General features: G+C 44.0%; 1 protein-coding gene across 6 annotated transcripts in view; it reads right to left on the bottom strand.

Moving 5' to 3' along the window:
- Nucleotides 1–896: 896 nt before the first annotated feature.
- IRS2 (insulin receptor substrate 2) overlaps nt 897–21,903 on the bottom strand; it is a 29,104-nt gene continuing 8,097 nt past the window's right edge. For 2 of the 6 annotated variants that reach the window (XR_003682546.2, XR_008618997.1), the window contains exons 2-3: nt 2,057–2,406; nt 897–1,971 (exon numbers count right to left, since the gene is read on the bottom strand). Coding sequence is in view for 2 of the 6 variants with exons in the window: in XM_028497396.2 (XP_028353197.1) it covers nt 2,390–2,406; nt 21,287–21,319 (50 nt within the window). In the remaining 4 variants the exon portion in view is untranslated. Of the gene's footprint in view, nt 1,972–2,056; nt 2,407–21,286; nt 21,320–21,903 lie in introns of those variants that run through there. The other 4 variants (XR_003682545.2, XR_003682547.2, XM_028497396.2 and 1 more) reach the window with 4 other exon arrangements.

Raw genomic sequence — 21,903 nt, forward strand, 5'->3', positions numbered from 1 at the left:
ATCAGCAGCGCCCATGTTCAGTCCTATCTACGGGGGGTGGGGGTGGGGGTGGTTTCCATAGCAACTCCATCCATCCCGAGTCCCAAAACTAAACCAAAACTTTAGGACATTTTATACATTTTAATAAAGTCTCTCTATATTACACACTGAAAATGACCATCAAACTAACATGGTATAGTTTACGCACTGTTGTGCTGTGTGATTCTCTAGAAAAGTGGAACTTGGAAAATGCTCAGGGCGATCGCTTTACATTCAACTTTGTCTTGCGGTACAATCCTCTGTTCTAAAAGGTCAGCATGGCAGGAGAAAGACTTTTGCATTGCGATTAAATATACGTTTAAGACATTGAATTTTTTGGTCTTCCTCTAGAAAAGCCTCATTTTATGAATGCATTATTCTATAGTGATATCTATCTATATATTTATATATATTTTTCTCCCCCCCAAAAGAAAAAAAACCCAACTCGTATCTCCAACGAATTCGTGTTAACCTCTACAGGACTCTCAGAGAAGAGGCACTGGGGACCCAGGCACGGGAGGGAGGCTCTAGAGCTCCCCCAACGTGTCAAGGCAGCAGAGAGATGACGTGGCATCCTGCAGGTCAAAGGGCAGCAGTTTTCCCTGACACCCGCGATAACTGCCACCACACTGGTATTTTCAGCACACTGAAAACATGTAAAATAGGGGTAGCCTTGTCGGGAATCTTTTTCACAAGTGTCATGTACTGTAAGATTGTTTTTCTTCTTCTTTGTCTATTAATAACATAGGGGCCAGAATGCCTCTTTTATCAGTTCCTTTCCCTTTTTGTGTGTGTGTGTGTGTGTGTGTGTGTGTGTGTGTGTGTGTGTGTGTGTGTGTATGTTGCTGTTCAGGTCAGCCTCGTTGCCAGACGCCAGAATGCCTCTTTTATCAGTTCCTTTCCCTTTTTTTTTGTGTATGTGTGTGTGTGTGTGTGTGTGTGTATGTTGCTGTTCAGGTCAGCCTCGTTGCCAGACACAATAGCATCATAGTAAAGATAATACATTTAAAAAGAAATCTGCCAAACCCTTGACCAGTCTTGAACCGCCAGCATGCCTATGTGAATTTTTGGTTAGAGAAATGCAAGCTCAAGATTAAGGATAGCAGAGACGTCTGAGCTTGTAAATAGGATCAAAGGCGTTTGCAATTTGAAGTACCTACATAAACATCTACAGAGAGAAGATTAAACAAGTCTGTTAAAGGTAAAAAGAGATACCCCCTTTCCAGACCCTGCCCCTCCCACCCCCCATCCCCCAATACAGTTGATGGTTTTCCAAAGTAGGTTGCTTCAGTTACATATAATAATTGTTGTTTATCCATCCATCTTCAAAGTCCAATCTCAAATTTCATCTCCCTTGGGAAACGTCAGTCCCACACTGGGCTCTGTCTGTGAGTAAACACGCAGGTACCTGGGTTGGAGTCTGACAAGCAGCTGTGTACCGGGCCTGTTTGATAAGGCAGATGGCCGCACTGGGGCCTCACAGCAGAGGTACCCAGAGGTCCCGCCGGCCCCCGACCACGCCGATCTGGCTTCACCTGGAACTGAGGTAGGACCGTGGTAGTTTTGAGAGGATGCCAGTATTTACCAGATTTTACCACTTTAATGCGAATTGGTAGAATCTCCTAGCATGCTGAGGGATAGATCTGCTTTGCCAAAATGAAAGTTAAGGAGAAATTAAGACACTGGCCACAACGGAAAAGGCCGATGAAAACGTCCAATTTTCTTGTGAATCACTCCTTCCGCTAATTTTGTCGAAAAACAAAGCACAACACGACCAGCACAAAGGATGAATGCCCCCTGTGGGAATGAGGGACAGAGATGGTTCCACGTCTAATCCAGATGCGTCCACACGTGGTCATCGCTCAGATTCAAAAGGAAACTGCGAGCATCTTCTTTTCACGTTTTTTCTCTGATGTGTGTCGTCAAGGGGATAAAGCCAGACGGATCTTCACTCTGCAAGAGGAAGGAAAGAAGTCAGCGGGACTGCCGCGCACACAGAGCCGTCCTATCGCGGGAGACAAGGTCCCCCTTAACCCACCTTTACCATCTGTGTCACTTTCAGGAAATGATCCACTTTGGGAAGCAAACTTTTACTCATTCCGTTCTCCAGAGACAAGTTCAACGGGTAAACTCCCCTTCGGTTTCCCCCGAAGCAGGGCGACTGGGTTTACAGTGAGTTGCGAGATCCATAAAGTGAGGTTCACATTTTCAATGCAAGAAAACCATTCACGATTCTACCCTTGGGAGAGAGGCTGAGCGGCCTGGCGACGGCCCCTTAAATGCCCAGGTCTCAGTTCTTCGTGTGGACAGAGGGGGAGAAACCACTGCCTTCCTCACAGGGCTGCGGAGAGGATGAAAACCACGCCACGTGTCACCGCGTGTTCTCAGCTACACGGATAATGCAAATGTGGGTCACGGTAAGAAAGTGGGAGAAGTAATACGTTCACACTTCTGCCCTCAGAAAACCCTTCCCACTGGGTACTCTATCCTGTTGCTAAAACGACCCAATATTCAAAAATAAGCCCCCGTTATACACCCCCTTCCTCTGCCCTTGGGCGGAGCCAGCAGGACCCTCACCAGCTTCAACTGCTCCCCTCCTTCTGGGCTGCAAGATCAAACTTCCTTAACTTTTTCCCAGTGCCCAATGTTTTCAGCATATTTTTACTGGATGTGTTTGTCCCTTTAGAGGACACACCAACTGGAGAGACTGACATTTCACAGCGTACTGCCTTTTTTTTCTTTTTAAGCCTCTTGGCTTTTAAACAAAAATGCCAAGTTGTTCATCACTCCCCGTGCTGGTAACTACTCGGTCACATGCGTGCCCGGTGGGTCACGGCCCACCGTAAACAGAACAGTGTCTTCCTTTGCAGCTGTAGTTACTTAACCTGCACCTCTGAATATTCCTCTAAAATCACTCAGAATTCTGTGCTCGGCTCTCACCACACTCCTGGATTTGCTTTTTTTGTGTGTCTACTTCTTTTCTGTTCATCTTGAGTTCAAAGGACTAATCCCAGCAAGAGAGAAACTTCCAGTATCGCAAAGCCAAGCGTAAGCCCCTGCCCCGTAGCCAGGCAGTACCCAGACAAGAGCCTGTGTAGACACGTGCTGTCTACACGCAACATAAATACCGTATCTTTTCATGACTTTTTCAGAAGTTCCCTACAATGTGACATTTTGAGGCAGTGCCACTTTATTATTTTTAAAAGAGCTTACGTCCTTTAAGAAATGTAACAAGTAAACTGGTCAGCACATGAAACTGAATGGAGAACAGGGTCCCAAAGTTCCTCTGAAGGGAAGATGTGTCTCCAGCTATTTAATTCATTATCGTGATTTCTGGTCCTAAGAGACTCCGGTGAGAACCTGAAGGTTCATGTCCCTTAAATACAGGCATTTGCTAAAATCCACCTGGACTCGAGTCTCACCCTAAATGAGTCTGCATTTTGTCACTCAGGCCCTGACTGTGAAAAGAATCTGATAGCCACCCTAGAGGCAGTACTACCCTGTGGGTCCACTTTCAGAAGGTTTCTATTCAGAGTTTATTTTATTTTTACACTAACGATTAGCTAAATGTACCTAATTGTCTCTTGTTAACGCTAAAACCCCATTACCTTGAAAACAGCTAAGCAAGTAAATTCTTTAATCCCTCAAACTCAAACACACAGAGTTAATTATTGCTGAAAAACTTACATTCCTTTACTGCAAACTCATAGGGCCATGGACATTTCTGCTCTGTTTTTAAGGATGCTTTGTTGCTATGAGATAACTATCATTAGACCGTCATGAGCTCTAATCAAGTTGAATGTGTAACTTCATTTTTTTGAAGTACAAACAACACAATTGTCAAAACCTTAATTTCTAAGCATTAGCATTATGAAAGAAAAGAGCTGCTAAGAAGCAAGGAAATAATTCATGCATTTATTCACACAATGACCTTTCATCATTATTTCCAATTCTGCTCCGGTGCAGGGCCTCTGTGAGGCACACGGGAGAATGAGGAGGAAGAGAATAATGGGAGTCACGTGACAGCTGTTTTCTGGGCAGGGAAAGAAGCAACTCTTTCAAAGGTGCGCCGCCCTCTGCAAACACCTGCGTTCTGAAGGATGCCCGACTGCAGTTACCAGCAAAGGGAGAAGAAAGCTCTTCCAAAGGCACAAGAGAGATTCGGGCTGTCGGCCACCCAGTGACTCAACTTGATGTGGGGACAGTAAGGAACGTGGTTCCCTAAGATGCTGAGCCGTGGGCCGAGCAGCCCCAGGCTTCCACGGAAGGGAAGGGCCAGGGATGTGGTCCCACACGTGGCCAGGGAGAGCCACGGATGACTGGGGAGGGAGGCTGACCACACAGGCGCACACACGCACACTCACACACACAGGTGCCATCACAGGGAGAGGGATTCGTTCACGGCACGTGGGAAGGACGTGAGCAGCCTTAGGCCAAGGAGACCAGAAAGAGGATGGCCACCAGCTCAGAGACAGATGTCTGGGCCAGAGCTGTGCAGTGCTTCAAACACATATCTAAGCGTATAGATGTGCCCTGAAGCCAACACATCGACCCAACATGGATGCAATCTGTCTCCTACTGGGTCAGATAACAGTGGCCTTGCACGGACACCTCAAGGCAGAGAGCCTCCGCACGGCCCCGGGAACTTCAGTCCATGCCACCCAAGTCACCTGCCACTGAAACCTCTGGGGTTCACCCCCAACTCACGGGGAGATCCTCCTGCACGCACCCCAGCAAGAATCCTGACCTAGGATCATCAGGAGGGGACCACTCGGGGAAGATGCCTGGGATACAGGGCTCAAGTGCGCCAAGCAAGCAGGCTCTCTGCGGTCAGGCGAGCAACCAGCCAGCAAAGCCAGACCAGCCTGCCACGAACCGCCTCTCACTGCTGTCCCTCCATCCTGCATCCCGCATCCCGGGAAGAAGGGGACGGAGGCAGGAGCGGGGACCTAGGAATGTGAGCCCACTTTTGCCTTTTATTTAGTTACTTTTAAAGTAAGTTAAATTACCCCTCCCCCTGAAAATTAGCCTGGTTCAGCCAACTAGGAAAAAAAAAATCTTCCAACACTACTAGCCCATCACCCTCAACTGTTAAATACGTATGCTTCGTAACGATGAGATTCCAGCAAAATTTTATTTATTTTATGACCTATGTTAATTCTACTAGAGGTGAAGAACCAATGATTGATTTCACAATTCCTCCACAGTGAATATCATTAAGATGGGAGACATTCTCTGAACTGTGAGGGTACAGGGGCGACACAAAGAAGAAATAAAGGCCAGAACCACGCGTTGCTGGTGAACACAATTACAGAGTAACATACACCAGTTCTGAATCTGCTCCTAGACGTAATGCTTCTAAAATAATTTAAATTTATTGATACACATTGCATTTGTGGTATAATTACACACTGTACCGTTCTGTAGCTTAGACATTGCTTCGTAAAGAAACTCATTCATGGAAAACATCAATCTAGAGTTACTTGATTAAAAAACCAAAACAAAACTTTCAGCGCAAAGATTGAAGTTGTTCCATATGGCACGTCATGCAGCCCAGCTATCCTTTTCCTTTTCGCTCTATGACATATGACAAATGACGTTCACATGAGGGATACAGTCCCTTATGCAGTTATCGTAATTCCCTGGAGACCAGCGCTAATTCTGCCCTTTCTCTTCCATTTAAAAGACCAATCAGAATGCAAATGAGCACGGGTGTTGTCAGCAAAGGTCCCACAACCAATCTGCTCTATTTTACAAAAAAAAAAAAAAAAAAAAAAGGAAAGAAAGAAAAAGAAAACAATCACTGAAAAACTCTGTCCTTGAGACCAGTGGGGAAGCTCCCTAGCCACGGAAGGCTCGGATGTCAGAACACGGCCACCTCACACCACCGCCGAGCTGGCCTCCAAGACTGCAAACACTTCAGTGGACAATGCAGTGAGCATATGGTCGAGAAGGTTTTAGAAATAAATTGGGTAAATGTGCTCTGGCAAACTCAAGCAGCATTCTGGGAGCACGTTCTGACTCACGGCTCTTTTTTTTTAAATGATTTCTTATGATTATTTGGGTTTGGATGCAGACAGAGTCCCATGTGGGGCTCCATGGCACAGCAGGAGGGAACGGGGCCTCGGCTCATGGGCCTTTGGTGAGCAGCACTGGACAAAACAGACAGGAAACCCATGTAGCAGGTACAAATGACTTAATATTTTCAGGCAGATCTGAATGAGGAACAGTGCAGACACTGATCTGCGTGACAAAAATGAAACATTATACTTCTTAAAATTAAAATTTATATTTCTAGTAGCAACTATGACGGAAAAAAAAAAATAAACCCTATGGCGAGCCCAAACATGTCCTTCAAGTCCACCGAGACTTTTTATGTTAAACACAGAGTGACGGGAGAAAATAAACTTTTCTGTTACATGAGAAATTCCTAGAAAAGTCACCCTGATAATTCAGTATCTCCTCACTTTACTCGAAGCAAAAACACTCTTAGAATACACAAAAAAAAAAAAAAAAGTAAGGTCGGGTGTGATAACAAAGAAGCCCAGGGGTTCTAAGAAAAACGGTTACTTGAACTTTGCAAGTGGAAAAAAAAAATAAATAACTTGAAAGGAAAATATGGAAGCACAGTGTCCCCAGGACAAACGGGCTCAGTAAGTGACTTCAGCAACCTGACTCATGAAAGATTTAGAAGCTTCTTGGAGTTGAGCTCATCATTTCCACTGACAATTAAAATCATTTCATCCTGAATGCTTTGTTATTAAAGACATTTCCCAGCATCGAGTTGCAACTTGATGTTAATGACACAACGTGAAACAGGATGAGACAACCAAGTTTTCACGTGAGGCTGGGGTTAATGAAAGGCATCTCTCCTTCTTTAGCTCTTGTTTAATCCTTCACATAAGACCTTGTCTTAATCACCAAAGACTAGAGCAATCAGGTGTCCTAGACTGTTATCGCGCTTCAAATCTCCCCCCATTGTCCAAGTTTCACCCACAGCAACCAGCATAAATAAACTTTATAGTGAATAGCCTACACCAACTTTATGTTGTAATACTTAAGTATTCATTCCTTTTCTGTTTGCTATTGAAAAGCCTGGTGTGTGGATCCTATAAGCTACCCTTTTATGGCAAGACTTTTCTAGCATCATCAGAGAAATATTATCGTGCCCTAACGCAAACACCAGAGAGGCAAAAATGTCCCTAAATTGCTGGTGGACCCTCCTCTTAAATTATGAAACGTTAAGACCTCTTCTAGGTAAAAACCAGATGAGGGAGCCTTGGTGACTTGCCCGCTGCTTTGGAGCTGATCAGCAGGAAAGGACGATCCTTAACTTCTCCCAGAACTCTCCTCACTGCTGCACTGGGGGCCGACAATGCAGCCCCCATTTTTGCAAATAAAAGACGGGAGGAGTCGGGAAGGAGTGAGAGGAGGTCTGGAACTTCCATTTGGGTCCTGGAGTTTAAACCTTTACACGGTACCGTCAACTGTTTATAAACTCCCCCAAAGACACCGAACCCTGCAAACTGTGCATTTCTGCTTCGTGCACCTATCTCTCCTGCTGGTCAAGGGGCTGGACCACCTCGGCCCCCAGCATACAGCACATGCCTGTTAGGTCCTTCACGAAGCTCTGACGAGCTAAACAGAAATAAAAACCCATGTGGTTTATGCCATTTCTCATAGCAGAAAAGCAGAATAAAATCTTCTAAAGAAGCACAGAACTTTAGGACTGTCTGAGGCCCAGGAGAAAAGAAAACCTTTGTCACCTCACACGAGAGTGGCCTTCTAAGAGAGAGGTCAGCAAAGTACGGCCGAATCGGGTCCTTGCCTGTTTCTGGAAATAAAGTTTGATTGGAAAACAGCCACGTTCGCTCGCTTGGACACGGCTGTTTCTCATTTTAACAGTGGAGCTGAGTGACGGTGACAGAGACATTGTGTCCCAGGACACGAGGAAGACAAGGAGGGAAAAGAAGGGTAAATTTGTGGAAGTTACAACATATATTTCCATCTGCGTGTTACACCTGGAGACTAATTGATACCCCCTCTGAAAATTATCGGCAGGCTTACGTGCTTCAGAGATGCAATCCCATTGACTTAAAAGCCTGCTATCCTCTTACAGACCCTACCGAGGAGGAAGCAAGTCATAAAATCATTTATGAAGCTAGCACACACTTTAGGACTTAGTCTTCCTTACTCTTCCACTTGCTACTCCGTGCATAATACCACAGTACCGAATAAATCTGATTATTACTAAATACATCCTACAGTACTACTCCTTCAACTTGAACATAAGTAAAGTTATATACGTTAGATCTGCAATTCAGAAAGGGCTCAAATCTCTTCTCTTGCTTGAGTCATTTGAGAATGTGACTATAAGCATTATGTTCCTACCCTCTGAAACAGTATTTGGGCCAAGTGATGGAACTTGCATTAAAACTGCAAATATCCTACGAACGGTGTAATTCTCCCTCAGGTGCATATATTTTGTACTATAAAAATGTTTATATTCTGTCTAGCTGAGGTTCTCAAACCGAAATATTATAGTTTTCCTATAAATTTAAGGGAATGTAGAATAACAGTTTGTTCAAAATATATCCATCCCCAAATATCCTGTTACGTATCATTTCAAATGGACCGTTCTTTCCTTCGAATATTTAAATATTTAAGAGTTGCTACTGGGTTTTCTTCGTTTTATAATTTGATACCTTTTTTGTTTTTATTATTGAAACTGAAATAAGCATTTTCTGGAAATCTGAAATTATGCCAAATATAACTCAAATCACCTCTAGAGTATCACTAACAGGAAACGTACTTATGAGTACAGTTAAAAAGGGACACCTTCAGGAATCTGAAATTTACTCTGGTTTATACATAATGATAATGCAATAATTTGGAAATGTACTGAAAACGGGATTTGTGAAGTGCTTAACTGTCATTACAGAGAAAAAAGAAGAAAGGATTAGAAAAAACGGGGGAAACATATTGTGACCCGAGCTGTCTTGCTGGGCACAGACCCACAGGGCCTGAGCAGCCTCAGCCTCCACACTGCGAGTAAATTCTCTCCCACGGATGACACCTCCCTGATAGGGATGCCAGCGTCCTGGCTGGGGGGAAGAACACACCTTGCGCAGACGGGCACCTGGCCTGTACATTGAGATGCAGGATCTCCCAGCAAAGAGGAGGCTGAGGGCCGCGTCCTTTGCCCCGGCACAGGTGGACACCCATTCCTACCACCGGCCACCCTCAGGAGCCTTGCTGGGAGCTCAGGAAGGACTCAGGGCAACCGTCCCCACGGCTCAAGGACATGCGAGCGTGGAGAGCCGCTGGCCTCACCAGAGCAGGGTCCACAGGCCCAGCAGGCAGCACCCACCAGGCTGTTCCCTGTTAGGAAAATGGCGACATTCTTCTTCTGCCCTAGATTTCTCACTGGGCACGGGGAAACTACCGAAAGAGATTTTATGCATACAGTATACAACTAAGCAGTACAAACAGAAAACATATATATACACACACAAAAATTGTTTTTTCCCCCAAACAGTAAGCACGTGCTGCTGGCAGGATGTGCACCCTGGGGCCGGGTCCCTTCTGCCTTCTTCCCGCACCTTTAAATGATGTACACGTGTAACCACACGCTGTGTTGTGAATGACAAAGCCCTAGGCCGGGCAGCCCTGTGCACTGGGGATCTCTGAGCACGTCCATCTGCCATCGCGGCTTCTCCTCCATTCAAAACTACACCCATGAATGACATCGCCAGCAACTGCACCTTCAAGCAGTAAGTAAACAAGCCATGAATGCACAAGCACGAGGGCGAAGAGCTCTCGGAAAAAAATGAATAAACTTGTTTTCATTGGCTAGAAGCAGAACAGAAGCAGAATTGTTTTTTTGGAGGGGGGGGAGTAACTCAGGGCCATTTAAAGCTAACAGTTCTCAGACGCTGCCCAGGGCACCCTGCCTGGGTGCTTCCTGCACGCCTCGTGCACGGGCCGCGCGTGTCTCTGCATCACCGAAGAACGCACATGTCCCTCTCCGCGTCGCACGGCCCGCGAGCAAGATGCCGGCAGCCGGCGGGGCCCCAACTAGGCGGGGCCACGGGGCACAGGACCTCTGTTCTCTCGGGGGTCACACACGGCGGTGCCCCAAAATGCAGACAGACTTAATTTAAACTCCTCTGTACATTCCTCTGTGGCCGATGAGAGCGATTTACATCCAAATGGAGTACCCCTGGTTGAAATTTCAGGAATGAAAAGTGGAACGTGCGAAGTTACAGACCATCTTTATTAAGCGCATTTGCTAAAAAAAAAAAGTAAGACAGCAGCAGCCGACAGCCACGCCTTCCCAGGAAAGCGGGGCCAGGGGGACCCAGGCCCCGGTGCTCCAGGCTGCAGACCACCCCCAGCTTCCCCGGCAGGCAGTGCCCGGACCAGCCACGTGAAGCCACCCTGCACACTCGTTCAGCCCAAAGGCTGAAATGTTTTTAATGTCCTTCACAATTTGAGCCTCAGCTGGGTACAGCTGCTGAAGAGAACTTGTGCAGACTTGTCCGAGCCTAACCTAGACATTCTACTTGCTCATTTGCTGGGAGGGACCCCGCACACCAGGCGCCTCGGACCCGGGACTTTCAACGTGCCATCGGGAGATCCGCAGAAGCCTGTGGTTGGAAACTTTGGCCCCCAGCCCCTCCTGGAGGGCCCAGGGCCACCAGCTGTCAGACACGGAGCAGGGAGGTGCCTGCCGCTGCCCCCAGGTGGGAAGCCTTCATGCCCGGGGCCGGAGGGCACCCAGTCCTGTCCAGACGGTGACACACAGGGGACGCTGCTGGGACACCCCTGATCACAAACCTGTCTCATCCTTCCCTCTTCTCCAGGGAGAAGGCAGAGGGCGGGACCGAAATACCCAGCGACATAAAGACAGCTTCCCAAACTGCTGAAGGCTTGGAAAGGTGGGAAACGATCCATCCATTCGGTGTAAAGACGGCATTTCTTACTGACTGACACGAAAACCTTCCCAGGCTCCAAAAGCTGGGCAGGGTTTCTCTACGACTTTTAAGAATGGATTTAAAGAAGACATGCCTTCCCAACCACCTCTTTAGGAATCAAAAACACAAACTCCAGACTGAGCAGACGACCACTTGATAGACCACAATGACGCCCGATACATCACACACACACAGGCCCCTCCCCTCCAGAAGAGCGTCACGCAGACAGGGATGTGTCCTGTCCGGAGAGATCACTTCCGCCTTTTCACATTTAGCAGCTTTCTGATCTTGTGACACTCGGTCTATATGAATTCACATAAAATAAGTGATTTTCTCCATTCTCCTTAGAGGGCAGCTGGCCATTTTGCAACATCTACTCGTTGTATCGAACTGAACATGAATGGGGCGTAGGCTTCAAAGTGACCTAAACAGCGAGTAAAGACACAGAGTAAACTTGCCCATTCATTGTAACTTTTACTATATTTACAAGTTGGTTGTTTCAATATGCTCACATAAAGAAATATTAATATTTAGCCACTGTCATTCTTTGGAGATAAGCTTGAATTGGATCCTTATTTGACAGTATTAGTATTTTCTGGATTTTGTGAGGGGTTTTTTTGGGCAGAAGAGGGCAAGTGCTATTCACTAGTATTTTTGTCATTGACTTTATTTTCTTTCAACAACCAAAAACTTGAGGGAAACAATTGTAAAACTCAAGTGAAAGAAATCAAGTCTACTTCTAAAGTATGAGTGTACAGTATTTCTATGATTTTATTACTTATAATAAAAAGATTTGGAATGTGTAAAAAAAATTGGTTGTTTCAATATGCTCACATAAAGAAATATTAATATTTAGCCACTGTCATTCTTTGGAGATAAGCTTGAATTGGATCCTTATTTGACAGTATTAGTATTTTCTGGATTTTGTGGGGGGTTTTTTTGGGCAGAAGAGGGCAAGTGCTATTCACTAGTATTTTTGTCATTGACTTTATTTTCTTTCAACAACCAAAAACTTGAGGGAAACAATTGTAAAACTCAAGTGAAAGAAATCAAGTCTACTTCTAAAGTATGAGTGTACAGTATTTCTATGATTTTATTACTTATAATAAAAAGATTTGGAATGTGTAAAAAAAATTGGTTGTTTCAATATGCTCACATAAAGAAATATTAATATTTAGCCACTGTCATTCTTTGGAGATAAGCTTGAATTGGATCCTTATTTGACTTGCCCATACTTCACACATTTTGCACAGATCTGACAAGACTATGCATGAATCAAGTTATTTACAAGTCTATGCTAGCAATCTGCTTGTAGGGCGAGGGTGGCAGACACAGAGGGGGAAGCACAGCCCCCCCCGGCCGTGTGTCCCCGCTGAGACCCCGGGTGTTGGTCACAAACCTCCCCCCAACACGAACACGCAGCCTCCCGCCATCCGCCCCTTCCTGCCCTGATTCCTTACACATCAAATTCTGAAGAATGACTTTAAGAGACCCACGAGCATAAGCGTGTTTCCTAAAATATACACTGGACAGAGAGAAAGCAAATTTCACACTTCCGGTCTGGACAAGGTAATAGCAACCCCTACGGGAAGGAATAACTAGTAATACAGTAGAAATAAATAATTAGGATGAGATCGTCATTTTTCTCTTGTTCGAATGGATGAGCTTTTTTAATTAAGACACTTCATGCAGACCATCCCTTTTTTACGTATCTCAGAAAAATTAAGTAAAACCGAGCTTACGTTCTAAAGGTAGACCTAAACCCATGTCAAGTCCTTAAAGTGACATAAGCTACATATAGCCACAAAGTCCACGTACTGAGGGAGCGGTTTCTCCACAGACAGGCTAGAAGGAGAGGAGGGTCTTTATACCACAGGCGGTACTAGCCTTTCTGGACGACGCCTTCCACCCCTTAACTCCAAGCTCACCCCCCCATCGGTGCTTTCACGTTGAGGCCCTATCTCCATGAAATACATGGAATGATGACTTTTCTATCATTTTAGTTTCCCAATCAGCTGATGAAGGAAATCAATTTATTGCAGAGCCTGAATTTCCGGCTCTTTACCGGCAAGCACACTGTGCGGATGGATGCCCTGGGGAGGGGGAGCTGGGAGTAACTGACCCAGTTTTTCAAAGGAAGCCACTGGGGGTACTGAGAAGACACAGCACCAGGCAGCAGCGAGCGGACCAGAGCATCGTTCCCTACAGCCCGGCAGAGGCTCCCCTGAGGTCCACTGCTGGACCCCTTCACCCTCGGGTGGTTCCTTTAAAAAATAAGGGTAAGAGCAAGAACGTTCCCTCCTTGGAGGTTCGAGGATGAAACACCAGCTAAACATGTTATAAGGTGCTTTACAAACATGTCTGTGTGACTGAGCATGTACTTCCACGACTACACGCTTGTGCTTTGACGGCACTGTTTATCTTGTGACAATTTCCCTCTGCCTTCCCCAGTGCAATGACATCTCAGCGTCTTTCCTTCCCCCAGAAACTTGTAGGTCTTTTCACCCTTTTACATAATATTTTTGAAAAAGAAAGTCAGGAGTTGACATATACCACACTAAGTGAAAAAAGATGCTATGGCGAAATGATATGAAAAGTTTTTAAACACTTCACATACTGCTCCAAAGGAGCTACATTTTCCGTCTTCGCTGTGGAACACGAACAAAGTCTTACAGTGGTTGACCAGGCTCTACACGTCGCGGTCCACCGTCAGTTCCTCCTCACCACCTACTACTCTCTCCCTGCTCCCTCTTGGTCAGCTACACGGGTCTCCTTCTGATCCTGGGACACACCAGCAACTTTCTGCCCAGGGTCTTTGCACAGTTAGTTAGTCATTCCCTTTGCTCATATGGACTCTCCCCCTCAATACCTACAGGACTTGCTTCCTCTCCACCTTCTCCCTCTCTCTTCCCTGCTTTGTTTTCTGGAGCACTTGTTACAACCTATACTACTTCATGCTCCGAACACATGTCAACATTACATTTATTTCCTTGCTCTCAAAGGTAGGCTTGAAGATTCGGTACTTTTGGTTTTGGGTTGTTTGTTTCTTTTTTTTTTGTTTGTTTTTGTTTTTTAGCTTGGAAGCCAAACCTCTTTCTAGCCTGCACTGTAATATTTTTCAAATGGGTGAAATAGTTTTAAAGTATGCAACGTGTCACAATCAGCATCTCTGTAATGAAAAAATAAGAAAATGTAACCATTTGGTTAAATCTGAAAGCTGAAGGAAGATCTAACCTTTCCTGCCTCTGTCTCTCCTGCCCCACGGGCCACCTTTCTATCCTCCCAAGGAGCCCTTAAGGGAAGTTCCTATCATTTCTCTGCTGGATTTTTCGGGGACAAACAGATAAAACACACGCTTTTTAAAAAGGCTCAGAGCTGCCTGCACGTGGTTTCAGGTGTGTCTTAAGAAAACAGAACTCTCCTTGGAAATTAATAGGACGTCTGAAAATTAAGCAATTTTGAAGCCTACACTATAAATAGAACTGTGATCACATGAAATGTCTGTGGATCATTTATGAGGAAAAAAATTAACTAAAATCGAAACGTTGACTTCTCATGGACGGGCAGCAGCACTGAATACATCTTATGTGTGAGTTTTCTCTGCTTTGCAGCTACGGATGCATAGGGAAAGGTGCTAAGGGCAGGGGTGAGTTCTCGGGAAGCTTCCCATAGCAGAGACTACAGGTGAGCCTCCTTCTTCAGCAAGAGCTGAGGGTGAGCAGGGAAGACTCAGAAGGAATGGGAAAGGGAGTCCACTAACCTAGTGAAGTTTCTGGAATCCGAAGGCTAACAGCAAAGACAGAGCACAGAGAAATACTGGGAGTTCTGAGGCAAGGCTACCCAGAGCTCAGAGAGGCTGACAGCTCGGAGCCGGGGCCCAGCAGGATCAAATCTGTGGTTTCTCAGAGGAGAAAACTGATGTGGAAATTCCACGTCACTGGATGGACCCCAAGTGTGTGGGGGGACTGGGGGCACTACACGTTTGAGGGGCTCCACCAGACTTTTCCAGCAAGGACACCTGCAGTCCCAGCAGGGACAGCCCATCCTGTGTCTTTGGCCAAGAACGGCTCAAGAATAAACTCAAAGATGAATTCTGAACATTCCAGCTGAACAGCACGGACTCCAGACTTGTGAAGATGCATGCTTATCACCCAGAGTTATTCTAGGAACTGAGTTAAACGCTCCACGCGTTTAACTTGGGTTAAACTTGGGTATTTTACTGCAGTGCTCATTTCATTGAGAACTAAATCTACTCATAAACCAACACTACCCACAAGCTGAACTGCAAATAACAGTAAGAAGTAAAAGGGAATTAAGATCGGTCCGTGCTACTGCGTCTTTACAATTTTGATTATGACCCTCAGCACCGAAACGTCATTCTATCAACATTTGGAAGCTACTGTAAACTTTCAACTTGCAAAGAAAATGTTCATTTCAAAAATTTGTCAAAATAAATAAAATCGAAAGAATGTTTCAAAATTCATGAATGTTTGTATTTACAGAAGTGGTCAATATTTCGTATCAAATATTTCCACACGGTTCATTATTAAAAGTTTAAATTTTTTTTGTTTATTCAGCCAGTTAAAAGTGAGTTTTCTGAAACTGACTGAGATAAATGTCCACTCGTGGTTTTATAATATTCTAAAGAAAGAAGAAATACAGATTTTGCAGTTTCACAACTAAGATATTTTGCGAAAACGCACCTAAGTATTTTCAGCTGAACTGTACGTTTCTTATAAGTCTAATTGGTGAAGTAAGAAGAGTTCTTTGTATTAGTTTCACCAAACTTATTTAATATAAATATTTGATAGAGTATTTGTTTAAAACATTTGATATAACTGGAAGAGCTTATGAGTAGCTCATGGATTTGTTTTGTTTCATTTGCATAATACCAAAAGTATTATTTTAGGTCCCTTTCATGCTGGAAAACATTTTTAAAATTACCTGCATCACATAAGAATAAGACAGAAGCATGACACCACCACAAATCACAGTAGCAAATTATCTTTAAAAAAAAGTGCATCCAGGCTGTGGTATAAGAAACTGACCACTTTCCCTTTCTAGGAATTCTTGTTGCCTTAGTACTTGAGGAGCTCTGGCTGCACGTCCGTGTCTGATTTTCAAACAAAATCAATGTGCACAACAGCCTCTAGTCCATGCCCTGTTTAATCCTGCTTTCTGCCTGGAGTTTCTAAAGTACTATATGCACAGTGTTTAAATTTAGTTAAGAACGTCCTGGCCTGTTTCCAAAACTTCTCCCCCACCTCACAATTCCCTCCATCCATCCGTCCATCCGTCTATCCATCCATCCATCCATCGACCCACGTCGGGCTCTGGAAGCCCTACAGGAAGAAGGAAGCAGGGGACCACAGAGGGCCTGCGCTGGGCCTGGCAGGGCAGAAAACGGCTGTGTCATTCACATGACGGGTTGGGGAGGCTTCTACGACCTGGGGATCCACGGGCATCAGATGGTCACTGACCTCAGCCTCTATTTTCAGTTGCTTTCCATCACCAGCACGGGGCCGGGCAGCCAGAGCTCCGTCCCAGGTCCTCCGAGGAAGACCAGTTTTCCACATAAGGGATCCCGAGCTCATCCGGGGAAAGACGACTGGGTTTATTTACAAACATTCCCCACATGGCACATCAGCATCCTTATTCCTGTCCGCTTTCCACCTAGCTGGGAAAGGGCTCCACAGAGCCAGTGCCCGGAGACGGGGTCCTCTGAACTTTGCTTTCTTCTTATCCTGAGAAGAGTTTCATCACTCCATTCATTCCTGATAAGGGGACAAGCATTCCCATTTTGTTACCCTGCGCCACTGGCCGACAGCAATGCTGGGTGGATTACTGGCGCGCGTGGCTTCTAACAGCAGGCGTGTGGCCCTGAGGCCACCGTCTGCTAGGAAGGAAGTGCTCTCTCTGCGGATGCTGGAAAGACTGGCAGCGCGTGTAAACACAGCCCTGAACCACTCCCCAGAGCACAAGGCTATAGATTCCCGACCACGTTTTTTCAAACATGGATAGCTGTTGTGTGAACTGTTTTGTCTGTGTCTTCTTTTATGCCCTTCAAAGGGGGGTTAGAATCACATCTTAGGAAGGCAGTGCCTTCTGAAAAACCATTTCTCATCCCATAACAATGAAGTTAAATAAGTTTTTTCTCAGAAAAAAATAAAAGATCTTAAAAACAAGGAGGACACTGGTGAGATAATCCACTCCCCAGAAGATCACCACCTAGCAACCACTGATTATTCATGGGTCCTTAGGCAAATTCTAAAACTGTTCGTTTTCAAATAGACTCATCATCAAATAGAGTGATGACTCATCATGAAACAGTTTCTTAGGAAACTGCTAATGGCCTTATTCATAATGACGAGTATAGGATATTTCACTTAGAGAAGAAATGCATCTTAAGGACCCCTCAAGGAATGACTGAAAACACAGCCCCATTGGATGTCAGATCAGCGGCCCAGGATGACCCATTGATAAAGAAAAAGGACTTACATTTTCCCAGATCACAGAGGCCTTTCGATTTGAATTATCCCAAGAATTTTTTCTTCCTTTTTTTTTTTTTTTTGTTTTTTAACACAAGTAAGCATATGATCTTGAATGCTTGCCAGGCCTTCACCCTTCCGCCACATCAGAAAACACTGCCCACATGGGCACCAGTAGCCTATTTCTCTAACTTACAGCATTCTTCCTTATTCAAGTGTCTGCTTTTCTCTAGTTCTGTCCACCAGCATACCCTGTAGTATATGCATGAAGCAATTTCCTGCAAGGCTCCAAAATAAAAAGACAAATAGCACTTCTACAAACAATAAATCATTCTAGAGGGAACAGGCCATATCCTAGGAGAAAGGTATTCATCTCCACACAAAGGCCCACAGAGACAGAGCAAACCCTATTCTTTCCTGATAATATTTACAAACATCTCTACCCACTAATTAAATCAGTGACCTTGGAAAAGACGCCCGACCTCCCTCCGCCTCTGTTTTCACAACCTTAAAATGAGTTACATTAGACCGATGGTTCTCAACTCCTCTCCCTCAAAATGACCTTGTATTTTTTTTTTCCTGTCACCACTCTGTGTGGAGAGAGTTTTCAAGTATTTTGTGTTGCAGGGGGTGGTATCTTATCAAGTACAATATACAGTTTGCTTTACTAAAACAAAGACAGCTGGAGGAATATAAGTTTTCCAACTCTGCAGAGCACTGGAAGTCCAGGAAGAGAGCCTGAGAACCCCCAGAAGAGATGACCAGCCAACACTTTGATTCACCTCTAAAATTCACCGACATCACGAGAGCTTTGAAAACAATGTCGAATCCTGAGCTCTTCAAACTGGCAGGTGTGGAAACCAGTTTTAAAAATGAGGGGGACTTCCCTGGTGGTCCAGTGGTTAAGATTTTGCCTTCCAATGCAGGGGGTGCGGGTACGATTCCTGGTCAGGGAGCTAAGATCCCACATGCCTCGTGGCCAAAAAACCAAAACATAAAACAGAAGCAATATTGCAACAAATTCAATAAAGACTTTAAAAATGGTCCACATCAAAAAAAAAAAAAAAAACAAAAAGGTTAAGATTTTGCCTTCCAATGCAGGGGGTGCGGGTACGATTCCTGGTCAGGGAGCTAAGATCCCACATGCCTCGTGGCCAAAAAACCAAAACATAAAACAGAAGCAATATTGCAACAAATTCAATAAAGACTTTAAAAATGGTCCACATCAAAAAAAAAAAAAAAAAAAAAACAAAAACAAGAGCGAGCTTTCTGAAACTAACATAATCTTGTAAATCAACTGCACTACAATAAAAATTAAAAAATAAAATACATAAATTTTTAAAAAATGACAGAGCTTTCCTTTATCATCCAGTCTTCCTGCTTAGCTGTCCCCATCTTACTCTGAATGAATAACGTGTGGAAAAAAAGAGAGAGAAATTAAGTAACTGCCACCAAGTGAAATAAAAACCCAACTGTTAACTTGAAAGCTGCCTAAGGCCGATCTACAGTAAAATCCCAAGGTCACTATTGTATATGAGCTTCCAAAGTAGACAGTGTGTAGGACTTGGATAAAATGGGATATAAAATGAAGAGCACGGGTAAAACAGCATCTTCGTGTGGTTCAACCCACCACTACCCTTTTCTGCCTCAGGGATTCCCAGGCAAGTCACTGGGACTCTCTAAGCTGCAGGTTCCTTGTTCCAAAAATGCAGATCCAGGCGGCCCTCCTAGGACACAGGGCTTTTGAAGTATTACGTGAGACTTTATGTATGAAAATGTCTTAACGCTATAAAGTGAAAAAAAAAATACGTTTTGGATTTTAAACGTTTCCTTTGATTGAAAGGGGAGAGGGGCATGCAATTATCTTTCACCATTGATCAGAACAATGGTTACGTTTTCATCATCTCATCAACTTAAGTAACATTCTTTCAAAATCATTCACTGTCCACCAAGTTTTGGGGATTGTTAGTTACACTTATAATTTGGAGGCAAAAGACGGGTGGATTTAAGTAAGTACTTTTGAATTTGCATAGAGAAAGCACTATGTTGCATTCATAAATATTAAAGATTATGCACTGATTCTATGCAAAAGTGTAAGTCATTCTTGAGCTATACATACGGATTTTAAGGTAATCATTAAAATCACTAATATAATGAACTCTATCATAATACCTTTTTTTTTCACATCGGAAAGATTGGAATTTAGTACTATACCATAATAACCCACTCAAGCAGTTGTACTAACAATACCATATGGATAGATTAAAGTAACAGTAAAACTATAGTTATACTTAAGGTTATAAAGTTTTAACACGATTAGGGAACACATTATTATTCAGTATTGGAGCTTCAATTATAAAAATAATATCCACATCCAGCCTCTTGGAGCACAACTGGATGAGATATTATGAAACTACACACATGTACACACACACACACACATCACCCCAAAATAGTAATTATTTATTTCCCCCAAATTTGGTACTCTTTAAAATTGATACTAAAAAGCCCAGTATTTACAAAATGCTGTACATGTAATCATTCACCTTTGTGGTATATTATGGATCACAACATTTGACCAAATATTCCAAATCTCAGTAAAAGCACCAGAAGCAAATCTCGTCTCTGGGCATAAGTATCACGTATGGCATAAGAAAACCGGGCCAAGTCCGAAGACACGTTTGCCTGATCAACTTTTACAAAGTCTCTGGACAGGTAAAAGCGACTTGATACAAATTTAATATTTTCTAGTCCAATAGAAAAGACATCCAGGGCTGCTAACTCAACCATTGTATCATTTGTAAAAGTGCAGCCTGTAAGTCTTAACCCAATTCCATTTCAGGAGAATGCAATGAATTCAGTTCTGATGCAATGAATTCAATTAAATGAGACGGCCAAGCACAGAAGTATCTTGTATTATTCGCACCCACAGAGCAAAATGCTAGTGTCCAACATAGACTCCAGCTCGCTCTATTCACACTTTCTTCTGTGCCCGTTATTTCAGTGCACAGTTAATGTAAGTCTCTGCAGCCATCTAGAAAGAAATAGAATAATCAGGAGCAATTATCAGCCTCAGCATTTCCTCGGTCTTGAGTGATGACTTCACCAGTTCTCTTCAGAAAAAATCTGCCACTGAACTCTGTCTACAATAATCGACCTTGAGTGAGTCAGAATCATCACTGCCACCTTAAAGAACACGTTCAAATTAATGAAATTAACACAAAGAATCTTCCCATTGAAATGTGGCTATTCTCATAAAACCTACCACCTGATCGATAACATGTTTATAACCGCTGATCCTGGAGGTTCAGAAAATTCCGTTTGGTGGATGAGAATGCCAGCATTCAAAGCCTTGCCCAACTTGTACGGGAAACATGCATCCTTCTCACGTCTGCAGGAGATAAAGTCTGCGGAGAATTCACCTATTACAGGAGCCCCAGTGAAGACCGGGCTGTGGGGAAGGGCACGTTGGTCCCCTTCCCTCCGAGGTTCCCCAACTTGGTGTACTTGGCAAAGTAGATAAAGGAGTCAAGGTACATTTTCCCTTAAGTTTCGGAGGTGAAATGGGAACACCTGATTCTGTGCTACCCAAAAAAAACAAAACAAAAAACCCTCTCCACTTGCCAAATCTGATACCAAAAGTTAACCGGCTCTTGGGACTCTGCTTCTACAGAAAACGCATTAGTGGGAATTTTAACCGAAAACCCATTATCCCTGTGCGGGTCCTGAAACTTTCGCAAGTTCTTTTCAGAAAGAGACTCATTTTAATACTAAGAGTTCTAAAGAAAATAAAGCATTAATTACCTATGAAAATTCCTCTTCTGGGGGTTAGTGGGCCTGTGGAAGAACAAAAGAATCAAACGCTGGAGGTTTTCCTATCCAGTTTGACAGCCAGACAAATCAAAACGGGGCAGGAGTGACCACCCCCATTAAACCGACCCCGAAGAGTGAAGCCCCAGGCCAAACAATGGCCGATTCAGCAACTAAAAGTTTACGGGTTCTGTTTTTCTCATAAGGCATCTCCCATATTAAGAGCAACACTGTCAATTTTTAAAAACCTGTATCCCAGTTACACATCTTCATCTTGACACTCTCTCTTATAACCACGTCATAAAAGGTCATCAGAAAGTATGGTCCGGATACAGTTTCCGAATCAGAATGCTCTTTTCCTTAATTGTTATTTTACTGTGGAATTTAAAACACTACTTTCATGACAATCGATAATTATCTATGAAAACAAAAATCTCAAGTGAAACAAAGAGGGGGAAAAAAACAATGGTTCTTGGAGACTGGAGTAAAACCAGCCACCAAAACAGAAAAGGCCTGAATTTCTTAGGAAGGTACCGGCTCCGTGTTCCGACAACTATGAGCATCCTGGTTTTTGTTTTCAATTTAAGAGCACCCGTTTACAAAAGTGTCTT

Source organism: Physeter macrocephalus, chromosome 13, assembly GCF_002837175.3.
Source record: "Physeter macrocephalus isolate SW-GA chromosome 13, ASM283717v5, whole genome shotgun sequence".
NCBI classification, from domain to species: domain Eukaryota; kingdom Metazoa; phylum Chordata; class Mammalia; order Artiodactyla; family Physeteridae; genus Physeter; species Physeter macrocephalus.